Source organism: Ctenopharyngodon idella, chromosome 19 (genome assembly GCF_019924925.1).
Source record: "Ctenopharyngodon idella isolate HZGC_01 chromosome 19, HZGC01, whole genome shotgun sequence".
In the NCBI taxonomy this organism is placed as follows: Eukaryota; Metazoa; Chordata; class Actinopteri; order Cypriniformes; family Xenocyprididae; genus Ctenopharyngodon; species Ctenopharyngodon idella.
In genome coordinates this window covers 18,879,774-18,900,974 of record NC_067238.1, presented here as the reverse complement: position 1 = coordinate 18,900,974, position 21,201 = coordinate 18,879,774, and the positions used below count along the sequence as shown (strand labels likewise).

At 39.9% G+C, this 21,201-nt stretch overlaps 2 protein-coding genes and 2 long non-coding RNA genes across 11 annotated transcripts in view; 3 read left to right on the top strand and 1 right to left on the bottom strand.

The window, feature by feature from the left end:
• Positions 1-21,201, bottom strand: part of glmp (glycosylated lysosomal membrane protein) — a 43,085-nt gene that overhangs the window by 4,940 nt on the left and 16,944 nt on the right. The gene's annotated exons all lie outside the window — the stretch shown is intronic.
• LOC127500704 (uncharacterized) lies at positions 2-9,294 on the top strand. Its single transcript, XR_007926401.1, has 3 exons — positions 2-227; positions 687-736; positions 9,021-9,294. It is a non-coding gene; the product is annotated as an uncharacterized LOC127500704 (long non-coding RNA).
• Positions 9,875-10,680, top strand: LOC127500705 (uncharacterized). Its single transcript, XR_007926402.1, has 3 exons — positions 9,875-10,116; positions 10,238-10,309; positions 10,422-10,680. It is a non-coding gene; the product is annotated as an uncharacterized LOC127500705 (long non-coding RNA).
• Positions 12,730-21,201, top strand: part of LOC127500693 (uncharacterized) — a 114,059-nt gene continuing 105,587 nt past the window's right edge. For 6 of the 8 annotated variants that reach the window (XM_051872061.1, XM_051872062.1, XM_051872059.1 and 3 more), the window contains exon 1: positions 12,730-12,829. In XM_051872061.1, the coding sequence (XP_051728021.1) occupies positions 12,828-12,829 (2 nt within the window). In that variant the 5' untranslated portion in view covers positions 12,730-12,827. The remainder of the gene's footprint in view (positions 12,830-21,201) is intronic. The other 2 variants (XM_051872065.1, XM_051872064.1) reach the window with 1 other exon arrangement.

The window sequence follows — 21,201 nt, the reverse complement described above, 5'->3', positions numbered from 1 at the left end:
TCACTGAACATCATGCAGTATTATGTTAATTTACCGATCGATCAATCTGCTTTGAAAGAATAACCAGTAGATATCAAATGTTTCATATTTCAGGAAGCTAAGGGTCACCTTCGATTGATAGTTTAGTTTCGCTTTTATTTTTTTTAATAAAACTCGCTGAAGAAGATGTCGTCCTGAGGTTTACAAAGTTTTGACGGCTGAACATGAAATTCATTAACTTTTACAATGTAAGTTTTCATGTTTTTTTTTTTTTTTTTTAAATATAAATTAAGCTTGTTTTTGTGTTATTATACCAATATTTGTGTTTCTGTTTCTGGAAAACAACCTGATAGTAACGCGGAAATAAAGCCGACATGATGAATCCATTAGTCCTACTGCGATTATGATGATGATTTGTTATTATTTATGGGTTTATTAAATATAATTATAAGATTGTTAGTGAGTTTCTAAAGCCTGTTGTTTGCGTTTCACTGATCTTGTTCAGTGTTACACTGGAATCATTTATAAAACCAAATTTCTTATTTGATATTTTTATCATGTCAGATCCTCATTTGTCAAATATTTCAGATTAAGTGAATGTTTAGTAATATTTTACCGCTTAGGAAAGTGTTTTATCTCTGTATTAATGTGTTTGTGGTTATTATCCTGAATCTGTGACATAATCCAGCTCTTCTGCTTCTCATCAGGTTCAGATGCTTGAATCTGCTGCTGCTGTTGTGTTTGATACATTATATCGGTCAGTATCATTTTTGTTGATAAATTGTAACAATCTTTGATTTTCAGTTCCATGTTGTCGATTGTTTCTATTTTGCACCAAGTGACTTTGCTTGAAATAATGAACCTGCATTTTGAAGAGTGTTTCTGTGTTCTCTGTCTTTTTCTTTCATATATGTGGTGTCAATATACAATATACTAAATCTGTTTATCTTCTTGCTATTATTCTTCTCATGCTCTCTCATGTCTCTGCCTTTACATGACGTTACAGATTCAAATTAAACAAATCAAATCTAGACAGAGATAAAGTCAGATTTTCAGTTCAAGTCAGAGTGAAAGATCTGATTGAACCGGGTCATTCGGTTCTTTCTGATTCGTTCATTTCGAAGCGGTTCTTAGGTTCAGTAACCCGTCTGGAGATGCTCATTGGTTCATTCAGTGAGTAAGGAGTGTGTGTGTGACTGTGAAACATCTTGAGCGAAAGAAAATCCAGTAAAATAACTCCAGAATATTGTATGGATGAAGGAAGGGGTTTGTGCTGGACAGTGTTTTGACTGTGGAAAAAGTTAAAAATCATGTTTTAGAGCTTCATTAAATGTTTGTGAGTTTGATTTCTTTTGTTTTGCAACTTGACAGAGAAAAGGAAAACTTTTACAGTGTTGATACTCAGTATTTTTCTGTCTGTTTGCAGAATCCTCTGGAAACACTCCTCGATGTGTGACGGGGGAACAAGGAGGCAGCGTCACCCTGCTGTGTGAATTTGAGGACAGAAACATTTTTGATGTCGCTTTAAGTAGATTTTCAAAAATTATCCCTATTTATCAGAATGAAGGAGATGGCAGGATATTCAAAAATGGATCATGTGACGTCGTCATCAAGGATCTGAGATTCAGTGATGCTGGGAAATACATTCTGAGTGTCTATTACAAAAATGATCAGAGAGAAGTGAAGCGACATATCCTGGAGTACCAACTTGATATTCATGGTAAAGTCAAAACATTTTTTATGGATTTCTTTTAGTAATTGTGTTGGTCTTACATGAGGGACTGTGATAGAGACACTGAATGAGACTCATTCTGCCTAATATATAAGATTAGTCTCCAATATGGGTTTTTCTAAACCTGATCATTAATGAGTTTACATCCACTGACACTGAGTTCTGGATTATGTAGGAGAAATCTTGATCACAGTGAGAGAAGATCAGTGGATGTTCAGAAATATTGAGCTTATTTTACAGCTGAGGTTTATTGATCATGATTTAAACAGCAAATACTAACATTTCAATCTCCTCTACAGAAAAACCACACACAGACGAAGAACAATGTAGTAAGTAAAACAGGAGTCATTGAGATCTTTACAAAATCTTTAAGCAGTGAGTTTAAAAAAGAAAAAACATTTAATAAAACTGTGTTCTCTTCCTGCTGTAGATTCTAGGATTATTGTGCTGTCTGTGATTGGAGCTCTGCTGGTTCTGCTGGTTCTGGTTATATCTGCTCTCATCTGGAAACACAGACATCAGAAAAGGAACACAGAACAAGATCACTACCAAAATGGGGTCCACATGCAAGCAAGTGTACCGGAGTCCAGAACATCTAGAGACGACACTGATTGTTTGTAATCTGCCTTCAGAGGCAAAAGATCCACAGAGGATTGTCAACATGTATGAATACACTCATGAACATTAGGGATGGACCTCTGTTCTTCATGTTGACAGTATCTGCAGTGGTTCAGAGGGTAACACTGTCTCCTCACAGCAGAAGATCCTCGGTTCATCTGAGTCTCTTCTGTGTGGAGTTCACATGTTCTCCTCGTGTCAGTGTGGGTTTACTGCACACAGTCCAAAGACACGCAGGTTAGCTGGACATGCCAAACTGACTGTGTGTGAGTGTGTGTGTGTGTGTGTGTGTGTGAGTGCCAGGCCATGTAACGGGGAGGGTTGAGGACAGATCTGGCAACTTATCCCGGAAAAAACACTGCCAAGAACATTAATGGACAGTCTCTCTCTGTCACGGGCGGCTGCTCATGGGAAGCACAACAAGGGAGAGTTCAGGAATAAATCCACTTTAATAATTCCACACAGGAGAAATCAGCAAGTGTCAGGTACGACTGGAAAAACATAATGAGAGATCTATATTTAGTTAAAGTGACCAAGATAAAGACCTGCTGAACTGGATACTGAAGAGTTACCAACTCTAATTCATGAACTACCGAATCCATCAAAAATCATGAAAGTATTCACAGTCACATTTTTTTTGTATATATTTTGGAACTAAACCATGTTTTTACCTGATTTTTGAATGTTTTCAATAACTTTCACGGTTCAAGCCATCTTTTACCTCAGTTACATCATGTGTACTGTATGGATTGTGGATGGATTATAAACTGAGAAATAAAGTAGTAACATGAAGTAAACATTCGTGGACTCTTAATGACAAACAGAAAAGGAAATATTGCATAACATTATATCAAAGTATGAACTAACATGTTCACACTCCCCTAAATTAATTAAAGATGTTCTGTCACAATCATCCAAATGTTACCAAAACTATTTCTTTGGCTCAGTTTACAGAAAAGTGTATGTCACACATCCTTTCATTATAATATAACACTGTTTCCTCCACAAATTGATCATCTTCAGTATTACAGAAATGTGTTGTTCTGATGTTTTTAATTTATGGCAATAAACCTTGCACAAGATGGAAACTCAAAAACTGTCACAATCACCCTTAATTCACCCTATTTAATGCATGAGAAAGAGTCTTCCTTTCTCTTCAAGTGTTTATCATCTACTACTACTGTTATATTACTCTCTTGGCAGGTCTTCAGCATGTAAACCTCTGAAACTGATCCAGAATTGTGCAGTGAGATCTTTATGGAGCTGAAGAGAGCGCATGTCACTCCTCTCTTCATCAGATTGCACTGACTGTCAATCATCGCTGACATCAAATTCAAGGCTCTGATGTTTGTCTACAGAACATCCACTGGATCTGCACCTCTATACCTGAACTCAGACCTGTGCTCTGTGCTCCAGAAGCTTGTGTTCTTCAGGTGTCATCTCAAAGAGGCACAAAATCACTTTCACTGACTTCTCTGTTCCCTGCTGGTGGAATGACCTTCCTAACTCAACCTGAGCTGCTGAATCTTTCTGGAAATAACATTTGAACTTTCTCTTGCAAAATTCACCCAAAAATCGGTATGATTTAATATGAACAATTAGTAACATATAAAAAGAACCATTTTTGAACCTGTCAGTGATCAGTTCTTGAAGAACCATATAGTGTGAAGAACACTTTAATCATCTAAAGAACCTTTTGTGGGACAGAAAGACTCCATGAATGTTAAAGGTTCTTCATGGAATCTGATCTATCTGGTCTCTTTATACTGTAAAATGTTGTTGTTTAAGTAGTTCATGAATGTTTTGTGTCTCTGTAGATGAGGTGACGGTGAGGGAGCGTGTGTTGATGTTCAGTGGTGTTGGACTCGCTGCTTTTGTGTTTTTTCTGGCTACATTCATCGCAGGAGGAATCATTCACTATCACGGCTGGCAGAAAGGATGGAAAGAAGCGAAACGTGCATCACTGATGAGTCAAAAATCAGCTAAATGACAGACTTGTGTGCTTTATTACAGTCTATCCATTAATCAGCATTTCTGTACGTCACTGATGGAGGTTCTCCAGTGTGGTTCAGATGTGGTTCTGTTGAACAGATCTTCAGTTGTGGCAAAGTTCAAAAAATCATAATCATTTGTAATATTCAGTAAAATAGCAATGCTGCTGCTTCTGCACTGTCTTTAATGCAGTACTTATTAATCCAATATCAATAAACTATATTCAAGCTTAGAGTTTAAGTAGCATGTTTTAATCAACTGCATATCAATAAGATAAGAATAAGAAAATAAGAAAAACACGAGTCAAGATCTGTCACAGCCAAAACAAGCGAACACATGCTTGAACATCATTAGACCTACAAGACTTTAGTTAGAAATGTACATCTAGACATTATATTTAGGAGCATTAATAAACTGATTTTAAGAGAAAATATAAAAGGCACATAAAGCTTGATTATAAATAAAGTGTCTTCAATGTTGAATGTTGTTGAGAGTTTTGATCAAATAAACAGCAGTAAACTAAGAAATCACACATGTGAGGTACAGAAAGAAGCATGAAAAAAGGAAAGTATATTAAATTAATATGTGACTAAAATGAGAGAATGTTTTTGAATGTACTTTATAGTATACATTACTCTTCCTATTGTGTGACGATTGATTTTCCTGGCCCAGTTCGACTGCTTTTCCCAAAGTTGTTCCAAACCTGTACGAGTTTCTTTCTTCTGCTGAACACAACAGAAGATATTTTGAAGAATGACTGTAAACAAACAGTTCATGGTCCCATTGAATTCCATAGTATTTGTTTTCTCCATACTGTAACAAACCCTGAATGAATCTCACTCTAGTGAACACTAGTGCAGAGCCCCCTAGTGTAGATCATTTTTTCGACTCTGAACACTGAAGAGGAATGAAGAAATGACATTTCCCTTTCGAGGGAACCGATAGGATCGCTTTGGGAATGCCCTCAGCGTGATAGCGTCTGATGCACGCCTGTCAACTAGTCCAATGGCGAGAGTGAACGTCATGGGTGGGTGACGTCACGACCAGGAAAGGATAAATACACATCCGGTGAGACCGGCTTCAGCTTTTCTGCCTCAGCGTTTTGTCTATTTATTGTTGTCTGTCCTGAAATAGTACAGCTCAATATAAGTTATTATGGCGAACACTCAAGCATTTAAATCATATGCTCCTCCCTGCCCTCATTTCCTTACGGGTGGGGATACACACGATTTGTGCGTGGTGTGTTTGGGAGCGGAGCATGCTCTTTCAGCCTTCGAGGGGGCTGAATGCAAGCATTGTGAAAAGCTTCCTCTAAGGAGGCTCCGCTCCCGCCTTGCACTTTTCGAGTGCTCTGGACCCGCGGCTGCTGAGGCATTGCAGAGAAAGATGTCGTTGGATCTGTCAGCAGGGCTTGAGACGGGCCTGAGTGCTCTTTCTCAGCCTTCACCTGGCAGATCCGCCGCCCCCTCTCTGGTGTTGGAAGCCCGCCCTGCGGTTTCTTCCGCCCAGGTAGAGGGCTCGTCGCATCAAAAGTTAAGCATTGAATGGCCAGCCGAGAAACAGGGGGCTCGTCCGAAAAGCAAACTGGATGAGCGCTTTTTAATCATCAAATAAAGCACCAAGGGGCCGTCCATACTTTCATGATCTTCACAATGAACTAGCGAGATCATGGAAGAAACCATATTCATCACGCTTATTCAGCCCTCACGTGAAACACTACTCTGATATAAGAGGGCTGAAAGAATATAGTTATGGGGCGATGCCCCGGGTTGAACAGACGCTTGCGAGCTATTTGTCCCCAGGTTCAGCATTGTCCCTGAAGGCCCCTACGCTTCCCACAAAGCCACTTAAAGCTACATCAGGGCTAGTGGGTAAAGCGTATACGGCAGCAGGTCAGGCTGGTGTGTGCTTGCACACGATGGCTATCTTGCAAGCGTACCAAGCAGATCTGCTGAAGGATCTGGATGGCGGGGAGGGGATTGGCCTGGATGCAGTTCGAGAACTGTGTCGAGCCACAGATCTGTCTCTAAGAGCCACCGTCTATGGCAGCCTTGGTGGCGACAGAGAGGCACCTGTGGCTCAATCTGTCTGAGCTAAAGAATAAAGACAGGGCCTTTCTTCTCGACGCCCCGTTTGCGCCATCTGGCCTGTTTGGCAACGCTGTCACATCAGTCGTCGACAGGTTCCAGGAAGCTAAGAAGCAGGCGGAGGCGTTCAAAAAGTATCTACCACGCCACCATCCATCCTCTGCTGGGCGTGAGCAGCCCCAGCCGTATAGCTCCTCATACCGAGCGCAGCAGAAAGAGAGTGTCGCCTCTCGTGCTCCACCTCAAAGACACGGTGGGCCGGGACGGCACTCTCAGCCCAAGCCTTCTAAGCCGAAGACAGACCTGAGGGTTTTGCTTCAGGCGAAGAAGGCTGGGCAGAAGAAGTCCTGATGCCAGTGGTGTCAGACTTCTGAGGGCAGCCCCGCACGGGGTGGTGCGGTACACACCTCAGTATGCGGTGCCCGTTCCACCTCGTGGCCCTCAGGAGGCCGTTCTGCCAACCCCGCCACCTCTGGTGATTCGGGGCGCAGCGGTTCCCACCGAATTAGTGACGCAGTGTTCAGAACAACACAACGCTGCGTCACATCCTCTGAGGAGGATAAATTTACATCAAAAATGTGCTGTGAACAAAACACCAGAGGCCAGCCTCGAGAGGCTGGTTCCCTTAGTAGATTTTCTGGTAGAGTGGAAATCTCTTCAAAATATCTCACGTTGGGTCCTGCAGATTGTAGACAAAGGTTACAAAATCCAGTTTTGGTGCCATCCACCTCTGTTCAAAGGAGTGCTGCAAACGTCAGTGCTTCCACAGCAGGCTCTGGTGTTGGAGCAAGAAATAAAAACCCTATTAGCAAAAGAGGCTATAGAGAGGGTTCCGGTTGCCGACAGGGAGTCGGGGTTTTACAGCTGGTATTTCTTGGTTCCAAAAAAGGATGGGGGGTTGCGCCCTATTTTAGATCTACGTCATCTGAATCGAGCAGTACGAAAGCTAAAATTCAAGATGCTGACGATAAGTCAAATCGTGACTCAAATCAAATCCGAGGATTGGTTTGTCACAATAGATCTCAAGGACGCATACTTCCATATCTCCATCCTTCCACAGCACAGGAAGTTCCTGAGGTTCGCTTTCAGGGGCGAAGCGTATCAATTTCGGGTTCTTCCGTTCGGCCTAGCTCTCTCACCCCGCACATTCACGAAATGCGTAGATGCAGCGCTGGCCCCGCTCAGGCTGCAGGGCATACGCATCCTGAATTATATTGACGACTGGCTAATATTAGCACAGTCAGAGGAGATGGCGGTTCGGCATCGAGATGTCGTTCTCGCCCACATTCAGAAGTTGGGGTTGAGACTGAATGCCAAGAAAAGCGTGCTTACTCCACGACAGAGGACCACTTTTCTTGGTGTGGTGTGGGATTCAGTGATAATGCGAGCATGTCTCTCACCAGTTCGCATCACTGCTATTCTATCAGCCGTAAAAGAATTGAAGCTAGGCCAGTCACGCACTGTAAAGCAGTTTCAGAGACTGCTGGGTCTGATGGCAGCAGCGTCCAACGTGATAACTTTTGGCCTGCTGTACATGAGACCCTTACAGTGGTGGCTCAGGACCAAAGGGTTCTCCCCGAAGGGGCAACCCACTTCGTATGATCAAGATCACGCGGCACTGTCTCCACGCCTTGATCATATGGAAGAAAAATTGGTTCCTGTCCCAGGGCCCTGTGTTAGGAGCTCGATGTCGTTGTGGTTCATGAATTCACTACATCTAGCAGTATTTTAGTATTTCTTCCGAAACTTGTATTTTTTTTTTCAGCTCTGAAAATCTAATAAGACACGATACTGTCCTCAAAGCTGAACAATAATCCATACTGTGTTTGTGATCTGTTGGGCAGCAGGCAAACTTTATCACATATTTACCAATTTTGGACTGTTACGTTGAATTATGTTGATTTAGTGAAAAGTTCTTAAAAGAACCTTTTTTTTTCTTAGCATGAAGAACATTTTAATAATCTAAAGAACCTTTTGTGGAATGGAAAGGTTTTGTAGATGTTAAAAATTCTTCATTGATATGACGCCAATTATGAACCTGTATTTTGAAGAGTGTTTCTGTGTTTTCTGTGTTCTTTAGTCTTTTTCTTTCATATATGTGGTGTCATTATACAATATACTAGACTGGTTTATATTGTTTTTATTATTATTAAAATATTAAGCTGCATTTGGATCGTGCTCTCTCATGTCTCTGTCTTTACATGACGTTACAGATTCAAATTAATCAAATCAAATCTACAGACAGAGATAAAGTCAGATTTTCAGGCTCATTCGGTTCTTTCTGATTCGTTCATTTCGGAGTGGTTTTTTGGTTCAGTAACCCGTCTGGAGATGCTCATTGGTTCATTCAGTGTAAGGAGTGTGTGTGTGACTGTGAAACATCTTGAGCGAAAGAAAATCCAGTAAAATAACTCCAGAATATTGTATGGATGAAGGAAGGGGTTTGTGCTGGACAGTGTTTTGACTGTGGAAAAGGTTAAAAATCATGTTTTAGAGTTTGATTAAATGTTTGTGAGTTTGATTTCTTTTGTTTTGCAACTTGACAAAGAAAAGGAAAACTTTTACAGTGTTGATACTCAGTACTGAATGAATATTTTTCTGTCTGTTTGCAGAATCCTCTGGAAACACTCCTCGATCTGTGACGGGGCAACAAGGAGGCAGCGTCACCCTGCTGTGTGACTTTGAGGCCAGAAACATTTCAGATATAGTTTTAAAGTCGATTTTCAAAAAACATCCTTGTTTGTCAGACTGAAGAATGTAAGAGTGAAAATGACAGAGTGTTTAAAGAAGGATCATGTGACATCATCATCAAGGATCTGATCTTCAGTGACGCTGGGAAATACCTTCTGAGAGTCTATTACACTAATGATCAGAGAGTAGAGAGGGAGTACCATCTTCATATTCATGGTAAAGTCAAAACTGAGTTCTCTTTTGACAGGGAACGAGACACTGTGTCCTGAGGCACTTTGGGGAACGACTCCACGTAACTGGTATCTGAAGCAACTGTAAAACCACGACAATCCTATTGGCCGACAACAGCCTATGACATCATACTAGTGCGACCAGGAAGTATATAAGGCATAGAGAACATATCATCCTCTTCTTCAACTTCAGGGACTATTTGATTTGAAGCACGCTGTTCAAATCTATGTAAAATGGCCTGTTAAAGCAAATGTTTCAAGCTGTGTGCATGATCCATGTCATAAATATATGACACTCGATTACACACTTGACTTGTGCGTTCTTTGTTCTCCAATGTGTCTCAGGGTTACAGTCGTAACATTTTTAGGATTTCCTTTAGTAATTGTGTTGGTCCTGCATGAGGGACTGTGATAGAGACACTGAATGAGACTCATTCTGCCTAATATATAAGATTAGTTGTCTTCAGTATGGGTTTTTGGTCTTGATTAAATGACACCATTATAATAATCATGAATGTCTTTCTGTTTCTCCTCAGATGAGATTTCTGTGAAAACAGGTGAGGAGCTGAAGATGGATGTTCTGTTGATCAATGCTGATAAAGTGGAGCATCAGAGCAACAACAACTCAGAGTGGACAGAGGTGTGGACGAGAAGAGGTAGAGTCAGGAGAGATCGAATAACCGTCAGAGATGAGACTCTGACTATTAGTAAGTCAGAGTCACTGACTCTGGAACATACAGAGTTCTGGACTCTGAAGGAGAAATCTTGATCACAGTCACAGTCACAGGTGAGAGAAGATCAGTGGATGATCAGAAATATTTCAGGTTATTTTACAGCTGGTTTATTAATCATGATTTGAACAGCAAATTGATGCTAAACTGTGTGATGAACCTTTTAATATCCTACAGAATATAATAAAGAATCAAAGGGAAAACTAGACACAGATGAAGACAAACCTAATGATACTGAAGAACAACGTAGTAAGTAAATCAGGAGTCATTGAGAACTTTACAAAATCTTTAAGCAGTGAGTTTAAAAAGAAAAAAACATTTAATAAATCTGTGTTCTCTTCCTTCCTCCTTCCTGCTGTAGAGTCTAGGATTATTGTGCCGCTTGTGATTGGAGCTCTGCTGGTTCTGCTGGTTATATTTGTCATCTGGATATACAGACGTCAGAACAGGAACACAGAACATGAGTCTGTCCCAATGGAAGAAAGAGTACAGTAGTCCAGAACATCTTGAGACGACACTGATTGTTTGTAATCTGCCTTCAGAGCCAAAAGATCCACAGAGGATTGTCAACATATTTATGCAATGTGTATTTAATTTTTCTACACTCATGAACATTAGGGATGGACCTCTATTCTTTATGTTGACAGTATCTGCAGTGGTTCAGAGGGTAACACTGTCTCCTCACAGCAGAAGATCCTCGGTTCAGCTGAGTCTGAGTCCTTTTGGACTCTGGAGTGTGGAGTTTACATGTTCTGTCTGTCCCAGGTGAAAAAAGTACACTTCCACAATGTTCTTAAAGTGCTCTATTTTCATACACTAATTTTGTACTTAATATACTAAAAATTGTTCTTTAGTACTTCTTGATATAATCTTAAGAACATCTAAGTGTACTCAACTGTGCTATTTTGAGACTCTATGAAAAATGAACTAAAATGTGCTATTAACTTATCTCTGTTTTATTAAAAAAAAGTATCTAGTTACCACTTGAAGTGCACTTAATAAAGCACAGTTGAGTACACTTAGATGTCCTTAAGATTATCTCAAGAAGTACTAAAGAACAATTTTTAGTATATTAAGTACAAAATTAGTGTGTGTAATTAGATCACTTTAAGTACATTATGGAAGCGTTTTGTTTTTCACCTGGGTGTCAGTGTGGGCTTCCTCCAGGTGCTCCGGGTTGCACACAGTCCAGAGACGTGCAGGTTAGCTGGACATGCCAAACTGACTATAGGTGTGAATGCTTATCTGTGTGTGAGTGCCAAGCCATGTAATGGGGAGAGTCAGATATGACTGGAAAAATGTAATGAGAGATCAGCATTTACTTAAAGAGATAAAGACCTGCTGCACTGGGAACTGAAAACTTACCAATTCTAATTCATGAACCACTGAATCATCAATTATCATTTCAAAAAACACAAACATGAAAGTATTTACAGTATAATCAGTGTATATCTCGGCTGTTACATCATTAAATGTTGCTGAAGGCCATCACAATCAGAAGGATCCTTGGCTGAATTTGAAGGATGCATCGGATGTATCCTTCGTGGCCTTAAAGGATTAGTTCACTTTCAAATAAAATTTTCCTGATAATTTACTCACCCCCATGTCATCCAAGATGTTCATGTCCTTCTTTCTTCAGTCAAAAAGAAATTAAGGATTTTGATGAAAACATTCCAGGATTATTCTCCTTATAATGGACTTCAATGGTCTCCAAATGGTTGAAGGTCAAAATTACAGTTTCAGTGCAGCTTCAAAGAGCTTTAAACGATACCAGGCGTAAGACATACAGCGTAAGCTTTTTGAAGAATACAGAAAGCGGAAGCACGTGCAAGGCGATAATTTGTTTATATAAAGCATATACATTTACATATTTTTCGAAAATGACCGATCGTTTCGCTAGATAAGACCCTTATTCCTTGTCTGGTATCGTTTAAAGCCCTTTGAAGCTGCACTGAAAGTGTAATTTGGAGGCCATTGAAGTCCACTATAAGGAGAAAAATCCTGGAATGTTTTCATCAAAAACCTTCATTTCTTTTCCACTGAAGAAAGAAAGACATGAACATCTTGGATGACATGGGGGTGAGTAAATTATCAGGAAAATTTTATTTGAAAGTGAACTAATCGTTTAAATCCCCCACAATCCTTTGCACACATTCCAATTCACAAAAAAATAAACTGGCTTGACCATGCAAGACCAAAGATCAAAGTCTGTAATGTGCTTGTCTGAGTTTATTATGAAGTGTAAGACAAAAAATAATGTTTTCAGACATGAGAGTATAGATATTATCTTTTGTTTTGCTGTAAATTAATTAATAAACTACAAACTGCCAATAATGTAATCCACTGGGAGACACAGATGGATGTCATTCACTGTATTGCATTAATAGAAAGCCAGTTAATATAAAGATTTGTATGATAGGTCTGAGCTTTACTTCCGTGACAACAAGTAACTGAAACTACTTTTTCTGGTATTGTGGCAAGCCATTTTAACATTTAATCCATAAAACAAACTAGTATGTATTTTCATGCTACTTTATTAGTATCTATTCCATTAGACCTCATTGAATAGCTAGACCTACTGCTAGTATCTAAACAAAATGAGTAGTAGCATGAAAGTAGATAGGCCTGTACGTTTTAGGGATTAAATGTTGAAACGGTTTGCCATACATGTTATGACGGTTCAGCTGATGAAATTGAGAGGGAGGAGCTGTTGTTTGATACTTGTGATTTTGAAGCCTGAACATAAAAGCCATGCAGAACTTTTACCATGTAAGTTTTCATATTTTTTTAAATATAACACCAGCTTGTGTTATTTTGTGTTATTATACCAAAAGTTTTGTCTGTTTGTGGAAAACTAAACCTGTTAGTGATGTTAAGGAGAGTCAGAGTCTATGCTGAACTTGGCAAGAGGATACAGTGATGACAATGATTATGTGTGTTTTTTATATAGTGGGGTTATTAATATAAACGTTCAAACCATGATAGTCTACTCCGATTGATTGGTAGAAGGAAAAATAACTTAAATCTGTTGCTTTTGTAATTTGGACTTTGTGTTTGAATGAAGATTCTGAATTTGAAGATTAAGTTACACTGAAATCCTTTATTACAGTCAAAGTTTTATTTCCTGATTGTAAATATTCACGTCATCCATCGCTCTTTTTGTTTTCAGTCTCATAAAATATCCCGTTACTATTTCGGTCTGAGAATCTGTGGCAAACTATTCAGTGCGTGAGCTGTCCGAATGAATCAAACTAAATGTTTCAGAAATTTTGTAAACACGTTCGCCCGGTTCAAAATGGCGAAACTGCAACTTCACTAACAATATTTGCTTGTGGCTGTGCTGAGCCTTTTTCCATGAAATCACGTGACGCGGGGTAAATTTATGGTGCGTTCAAGTCCTGGGAAGTTCGTATTTACGAGGTGGGAAGTCGTGGGTATGACGGTAGGTGCGTTCAAGTCACTTTCGTAGGAGTATGATGGCGGTGTGCCTTCTCTAAATTAATTACACAAAATAACACTTCTACTTTTTGAAAATGTAGAGCAAAGAATGTGCATTGGTTGTATGTTGCTTTTTTATGTTTTTTAATTAATTTCTGAAGCCATTGTAAACTTTGTTACATATTGCATTTTTATATTATGATACTATCGTATTTTTTGCTGGGAATCAGCTTACATCGTTGTAAATAGAAAAGCCTGACAATGTCACTGCTAAATACTTAAGTATCGTGGTATTTCACCATGTTTCTCACTGACACGCCCCCAACTCGTACAGATCGGGGCTAGAAAACCCCGAGCTCCCCACTCATATTTACGACATTGTGGTGGCGTTCATGTGCGTTCAGCTCGTAAATACGATCTTTCCGACATGACTTGAACGCACCATTAGTTTCGCTATGGGTCTACGGCTATTAGATTAATAGGCCTATGTTCTTTTCTCAAATATCGCTTCTTACATTTTCTTTTTTGTTTGTTTTCCAAATTGCTGCTGTATAATCAAGGACATTATTTTCTACTTTGTAGCTTAAACAGACACTCAGATTGTTGCTCGAATTTACCAGCGGTTTTTTTTATTTCACTAGATGTCATACAGTATAGGCTACGCAGGCTACTCATTCCCCTGCTAACATTATTTATATAATTTATTCATTAAAAAAACTAAACTCCCATTATATGCTTCAAAAGTCATGAGAGATACATAATATTGTTGTGAGTTATTAGATCTTAATTGTTCTTTAAAAAAAAAAAAACATTTTTATAGCCCATTTAAAGTGTTTATTACAAACAAATTATTAAATGATAAAAATTTGTGTTGCATTTACTGTCCTGTGAAAACACACTTCCCGCGCCTATGCCAGCACGTGGCGAAAAACACTCCCTGCATTCCAACATGCAGCCAACATTTCCATGTGGGCATGGGCCCCATGTGGGGTTTTGATGGGCTGTCACTTGGGCCCTGCATGAGCAACCCAAGTGGGGCCCATATTATTTTGTCCATCGGCTCCACATGGGCCCCATGTGTGTTAGCCCATATGATGGGTCCATAGTGGGCTCTAAGTGAGGCCCAATTGTGTGTTCATTATAGGGGCCCACATGGGTTCTAATAAATGGGTCCAATGTGGGCCACATACAGAACCCTTATGGGGCCCAAATGGGTCATAACACTGGACCCACAAATGGCCCCTCTATGGAGTTTTTGTGGGACCACAGTGGGTGAGAACTGGGCCCCATTTATATTTCTTTTTTATTCCTTAGTAAACTTGTACCTGTCCTAATATAATTTAAATTAAATGACAAAAATATTTCTACTGTGAAGAAAATGACTTTTAACTCTGAATTTGTAAATCACCTTTTTATTGATCATAAAAGAAAAGAAAAAACAGGATAAGAGCATTGAAAATTCTTCAGTCCATCACTCCTGGGTTGGGGCAGACCCATCAGCTTCATATCTAAAGAACAGTAACGAAAGAAAAGACAGAAAAGGCAATTATTTTAAAATACTATCAAAACATTAACATGAGCACACTCTTAAAAAGCATGCATGATTATGATCAAGCCATGCCAGTGCTTTACATTTCTGTCCAAATGACTAAACTGACACTTAAAGGGATTTCTACTACTAAAAGGAATATGAACAAGTTAAAGGTGACACTATTCAGTTAAGAAATGTAATTGTGTAATTATAAGTAATTATGTGCTGAATAATATTTAGATCATTGTTGCGTGAAAATTATTTTGAAGACCCCCTGTGGTGAAAATCAAGTTTTTAATATTGTTTATATGTTTATGTAGTGTTTTTAATATGCTTTAAGACAAACCATGTGCAAATTCATAAGTCAACACCATTGCTTGAGTATTTTATGTTTGAAACTGCAGTGAACCAAAAACCCATGGTTTGAAATCGTGGGTGTTTGTGACGTCACAGACTACCTTGTAACCAATCACAACAACGTGGCGGCAGGTTTTAGCATATCATTAACTATGACTGCTCTGAAGCAGGAAAGTCTCGAGAGAAGACAGCTTATCCCAGTAAATTTTCTGTTGATATGAAAAATTGTGTAGATTTATCAATATAGCGCGTCTATTACGATGTTATGATGAACTATAAGCCTTTCTCCACTGACGTTCTGAGTTGTTCAAAGCGTTTGACAGGATACTGATTGTTAGAAGGCAGCTGTCTGACTCGCGAATGGGAACATGGTTTGTGTAACATTAATAACACATTATTAGCTGTTTGATAACGTAGTCAAGCAAAAGGCTAATCATATTAATTCATATTAATGAATGACAGAACCTTCGCAAGGGCTGTGTACGAGCGCATAGGGGCTCGCACCAAAGTAAAATGACAGCTGACTTGAAGTAAAGCCAATAAAGTTCATGTTTTTGTCCAACAAAGTATTTTAATACTATAAAACATAGCTAAAACAATATTGCTCTGAGCGTGTGACCGTGATTCATGTGCATATTCAGTCAGTGTGGGGAAGAGAAGATTTCTGGCCATTAATGGGATTAATGTAAACACAAATATTTAATTTAATTTATAATTATTAATTAATAAAAGTTTTATTAAAAGTATAGTTTTTGGTGGACTCATTACCATTTGTATTACCTTAGTTTTACTAAAACGTCCATGGTTAAACTATGGTTAGTTTAGCAAAACCATGGTTTATTTGTGGTTACCATGGTTTAACTATAGTAACCATGGTTTTTGTTTTTATTCGCAGTATTACAATGACAATTGCCAAGCAACACACAGACGCACCAACACAGGCGCATGGCAGTCAGTGGCCACGTTCACACTGTCAGTTTTTGGGACTGACAACCGCATTTACTTACAGGTGTGAGTCTTGAAATGTCACACAGCAACTTACAGTAGCGTCTGGAACACTGTATGAACGTGCAACGAGAGTCAAGCCCGTATTCTCTCACAAGTAACCACAGCGACAGTGACCAACGTAATATTAAAGATGGCGACGTCCATAAAACTGAAAAGTCTCATCACTTTTGACATGACAAGAGACTAACTGAACCGCGAGTTCATCCATCAAAACTTCATTAACCAACAGCAGCATGTAAACAAGCTTGCCGGAGTCTTTAACCGCACACGTGTCACGTCCTTTGCGATGTCTCGCGCAGGACATGGCCTTTGAATTTGGAAAAGAAACACAAAACTGACATGAGCTGCTCCGGTGTAAAACAGTGCTTGGATTTAACACCTTCAGATTACACACAGCTCATATCTCTGTCGCTGTAAGTTACCGAAAGCGAGACCACACATAAAACACCGGCTCTCTCGCACTGTATGACGTGACAGACAACTAGTTGTCCAGTCCTGTTCCGTTCACACAGTGCGAATATTCTGAGAATGTGGTTGTGAGTTCTGAAAATTTACAGGTGTGAGTTCGGTTATAGAATGCGGTTGTACTCACTATTAACTGATTGACTGATGTGTCTTATGTCCCCTTTAAAATGAAGATTGATCAGGAAATCAATATTTTCAATCCAGATCTATTATGCTACTTGCACATCTGACTGTACTGACCTCCGCTCAAGGTCCCGCTGGGCTCTCAAGGCATGGTTGCCATCCCTGTCACTTGCGTTGACGAACCATTTGCCAAGGGCCGTCTCCACTTCTTTTCTGCTCACATTGTTTAGCAGAAGGTTCTGCTTCAGGCTAACTGTGAAACAAAAAATAGTTTTAAGTTGAGGATGCTACTGCATTCATCAGAGCATGACCTGTAATCTTTATGCATGAAAAATGCAAGTTACATTAGCATAGAGCGACACGCATCATAATCTGAAAACCACACCCACCAGGGGGGAAAATAATCCATCTGTCTTCATTGACTTTGTATTGCGTGAGGCTGCCTCCTTGTCATTTCTGACTTATAACAAAAAACAGAACAATGTCTAAAAGCTGCTATATGACAAGGTGTACAGAAAACAAGCTAAAAAAAAAAAACAGAACCAAAAACCCAGAAGTTTTTATAAGCTGTCGACCCAAAAAACGAGCGTTTAAGGACTAAAAAGTGGATACAGGCGATTGAGACAGAGTGCGACGTCATATTACTATGAGAACTACGCCCACCGGAGGTTAACGTAATCAGCGACAGGAAATATAATATATAAAACTGACATTTGGATATTTGACTTAACAGTGACTAAATGTTTACTGCACACGTAGGCTTACTGAGTGTCAGGATCCCAAAATTTACCCATTCTTCCTGTTGATGCTTCACGTCTTATTGCCTGTATCCACTTTTGTCTCCTTAAAGGCTGGCTTTTATGGTTCGGTAGCTTATAAAACTTAGTTCTGGGTTTTTTAGCTTGTTTTCTGTACACCTTGTCACACAGCAGCTTTTAGACATTGTTCTGTTTCTTGTTATAAGTCAGAAATGACAAGGAGGCAGCCTCACGCTATACAAAGTCAATGAAGACGGTTGGATTGTACCCACAGCACTGCATGTTTTGTATGTCTCTCTATCTGACACACCCACTTCAGGTCTTGCATTGTCCATTAATGGCCCAATGAGTTGAATCAGGTGTGATAGATGAGGGAGACATACAAAATGGGCTGAGCTGGGGGTCCTCCAGGAGAGGTTTTAAAACCACTGGCATAGGACAATCAGAAAAAAGAGCAACTATAAGTTACAAGGTTATAAGCACATTCTTATCTACCATTTCCCAAAACTTTAACTGAGATTGTAATTTATGCTGAAATGTCTTTATACCATGCACAATATCAAAAAGACATGGGCTACAGAAAGAGCGTTTGCCAGGGCACCCTGTCAGATTGAATTGACTGGCAATGGTCATTTGACATCACGATAGATAGATAGATAGATAGATAGATAGATAGATAGATAGTTAGTAAGTTAGTTAGTTAGTGCTGGGCATTATAAATTAATATTAATAAGTAGCTAGGCTACATTTTTACTGTGCAGTTTCTGTGATGGACGGAGGGACACCCCTTATCTGTTTAACTGACTCACATGTTAACCACCGAGAATCAGCTCCTCGTGACATCTGCTGTAGTTTATAGTTGTATCCCACTTTAAACAGAGCCCTCCTTATCACTGACATCTATCTCAACTTCCCATTAATATTTTTGCAGATACAATCCATGATCTCCTACACACAAACAGATACATAAAAACAAATATTGAGTTAAGAAAAGAGAACACCTGAAGAAAAGTAACATTTCCAACCTCACCGGTATTGCTGCTATCAGGGTGGATTTGAGAACAGAGCAATCTACCTTACCGCCACTCTTTATTTTACTGGACTGCACAGACAAGAGCACAGAGAAGATGGTATAATAGAGGAAAAGAGAGAGAGAGTGTGTGTGTTACCTGGTCTGTGAGTGTTTGTGGGGAGGAGTATCCAAAAACAAACAAACCATGAAATACTTCAAATTGAATAAATGTAATCAGTTTTTTAGGGTTAGGCTGTTACCCATAATTGTACAAAAACAAAATCAACTGCAAACAACACAACTTTACAATTCTAAATATAGCCCAAATGTGGCCCACATGGGACCCTCAAATAAACAATAATGGGCAACCTAACTGGGCCCACAACTTTATCCAATATGGGGCCCACATTCAGCCCATCAAAGTGCCCACTCTGAGCCCATGCCCAGATGACGCCCATATAGTCCAGATAAAACCCATGTGGGGCCCACATGGACATGTTGGCTGGGAATGTGCATACTATCCACCCTAAATAGTAGCTATTGAATATTACTAATATCATATAGCCTAGACACAGAACAGACACAGAGAATATAAGCAATTTAACCGCCATCACTTCGAATTAATTCTTAAATTTAGCTCTTAATGAGAACTTTGTAGTCTCACCAATAAATCACCAAGACCATTCAAACATTTTCATTGCATTTAATTCATAAAAACACTTTGATTTCCGAACTGGTTCTTAGGCTTGGCTATCTATCATTGTTAAGGCTGATTTATACTTCTGCATCAAGTGTATGCCGTAGCTACGTCGTAGGCTGTTTGTACACGCATAGCCTACGACGTAGCCTGATGTGCACCTCTTCAAAAATGTAACAACGGGTCAATTCTACACGGAATGCGAGCACTGTGATTGGTCTGCTAGAACCCCTCCCTCAGGTAAAAAAAAACTGGCGCGGAGGCAATCGGAGAAGAGCGAGCGTTTTCATCTTCCATAGGAATGAAAAACGCTCTGTTTCAGGGGACACATGCAGTCAAACTGCAACAAAAGTCGTTACCTATTTGCCGCTTCTCTGCCGCTTCTAGTTGTAAGCTTCTCTGACAACGTACATGACAAGCTGCTTCTTCTTCGGCTTTTGTTTTGATACTCAACATGACCGCGTACACTGCCTACTAGTGGTCTGCATGCACGTCGACGCAGACAACGACGCATAAGTATAAATGAAAACGGATGCATAGCCTACGGCGCAGAGGCTCCGGCGTAGGTCTGACACAGAAGTATAAAACAAAATCAGCCTTTACCAGAAAAACTTTTGCCCGGCGTGGGCCATTCCGGAAGCCAAAAACCCGGAAGTGTGAAAAAGGCTAATGGTGGAGCTAGACGGTCAAACCAGAAATTGTATATAATAGGGAGATAAGAGAGTCTGTATCTCTTACCATTGGGGAAAGCGTAACGGCTCTCAGCCTATCGTGTAATGGCAGTGACATCAATCGCAACATTCCCTAGTCTGCCTTCTCTTGAAAAAATGCATTTTTATCAAGCTAAAATCTACATATAGTTCCCAAAGAAAGTATTGTTTAGTGTAAAACATGCTGAAGATTAGCAAACAGGCTGATTTCGTGCCATAATTAAACAAACAAATCCAGCATTTTGCAAACAAACTCAATCTGCTTTGCAAAGGGAAAACTCGACTCGCAAACAAACAGAAAGCAATGTGCAAATACAAAGGCCAGTTTGAGCGAGAACGCAGAGGAGTAACAACTGACACAACACATTCCCGACAGTAAACGGATTCCCCTATTCTATGGACTCCCTTGTTGTAAATTCTATTTCTGACTTAGTCCAAGTGTTTTGCAACGGTCGGTTTGTCGCGTTCAGTGTAGACAGCTTTTACGCTGCATTCACACTGGGCGTCGGCGTTAACGCTTCTCATCTACTTTGAATGGGTGATGTCATGCGTTGCCGAACAGAACTGTGGGTTCAGTCGTGTTGCTTCACTCACGTTGCTCACGGCAGAAGTTGAACTTTTCAAGCGCCAACGCTGGCGTCAGCCAATCAGATCACAGGTGCTAGCAAATCGCATTCATGCAACACCGGAAAGTAATGTGATTGGCTGTTGTCACTATGACAGTCGCGTCAGCTCAAGCTTCAGACACGCCCTCCGTCAAGCGCTGACACCGACGCCCCATGTGAATGCAGCGTTAGCTATTGCGGTGCGGTGTGACGCGAAAAAGTTGCATCTGGTGTAGACACTGTGATAATATTAGACGGCTCCACGAGATGATCTATTTCAGAGCCAGCTGCTATCAAAATAATCTGGCTGCGGGCGCGGGCCAGATATTATTGCTGGTGGGCCAGTTTTGCCCTGCAGGCCACATGTTATATATATACACATACAGTGGTGTGAAAAAGTGTTGGATTTTTTATTTTTTTGCATGTTTGTCACACTT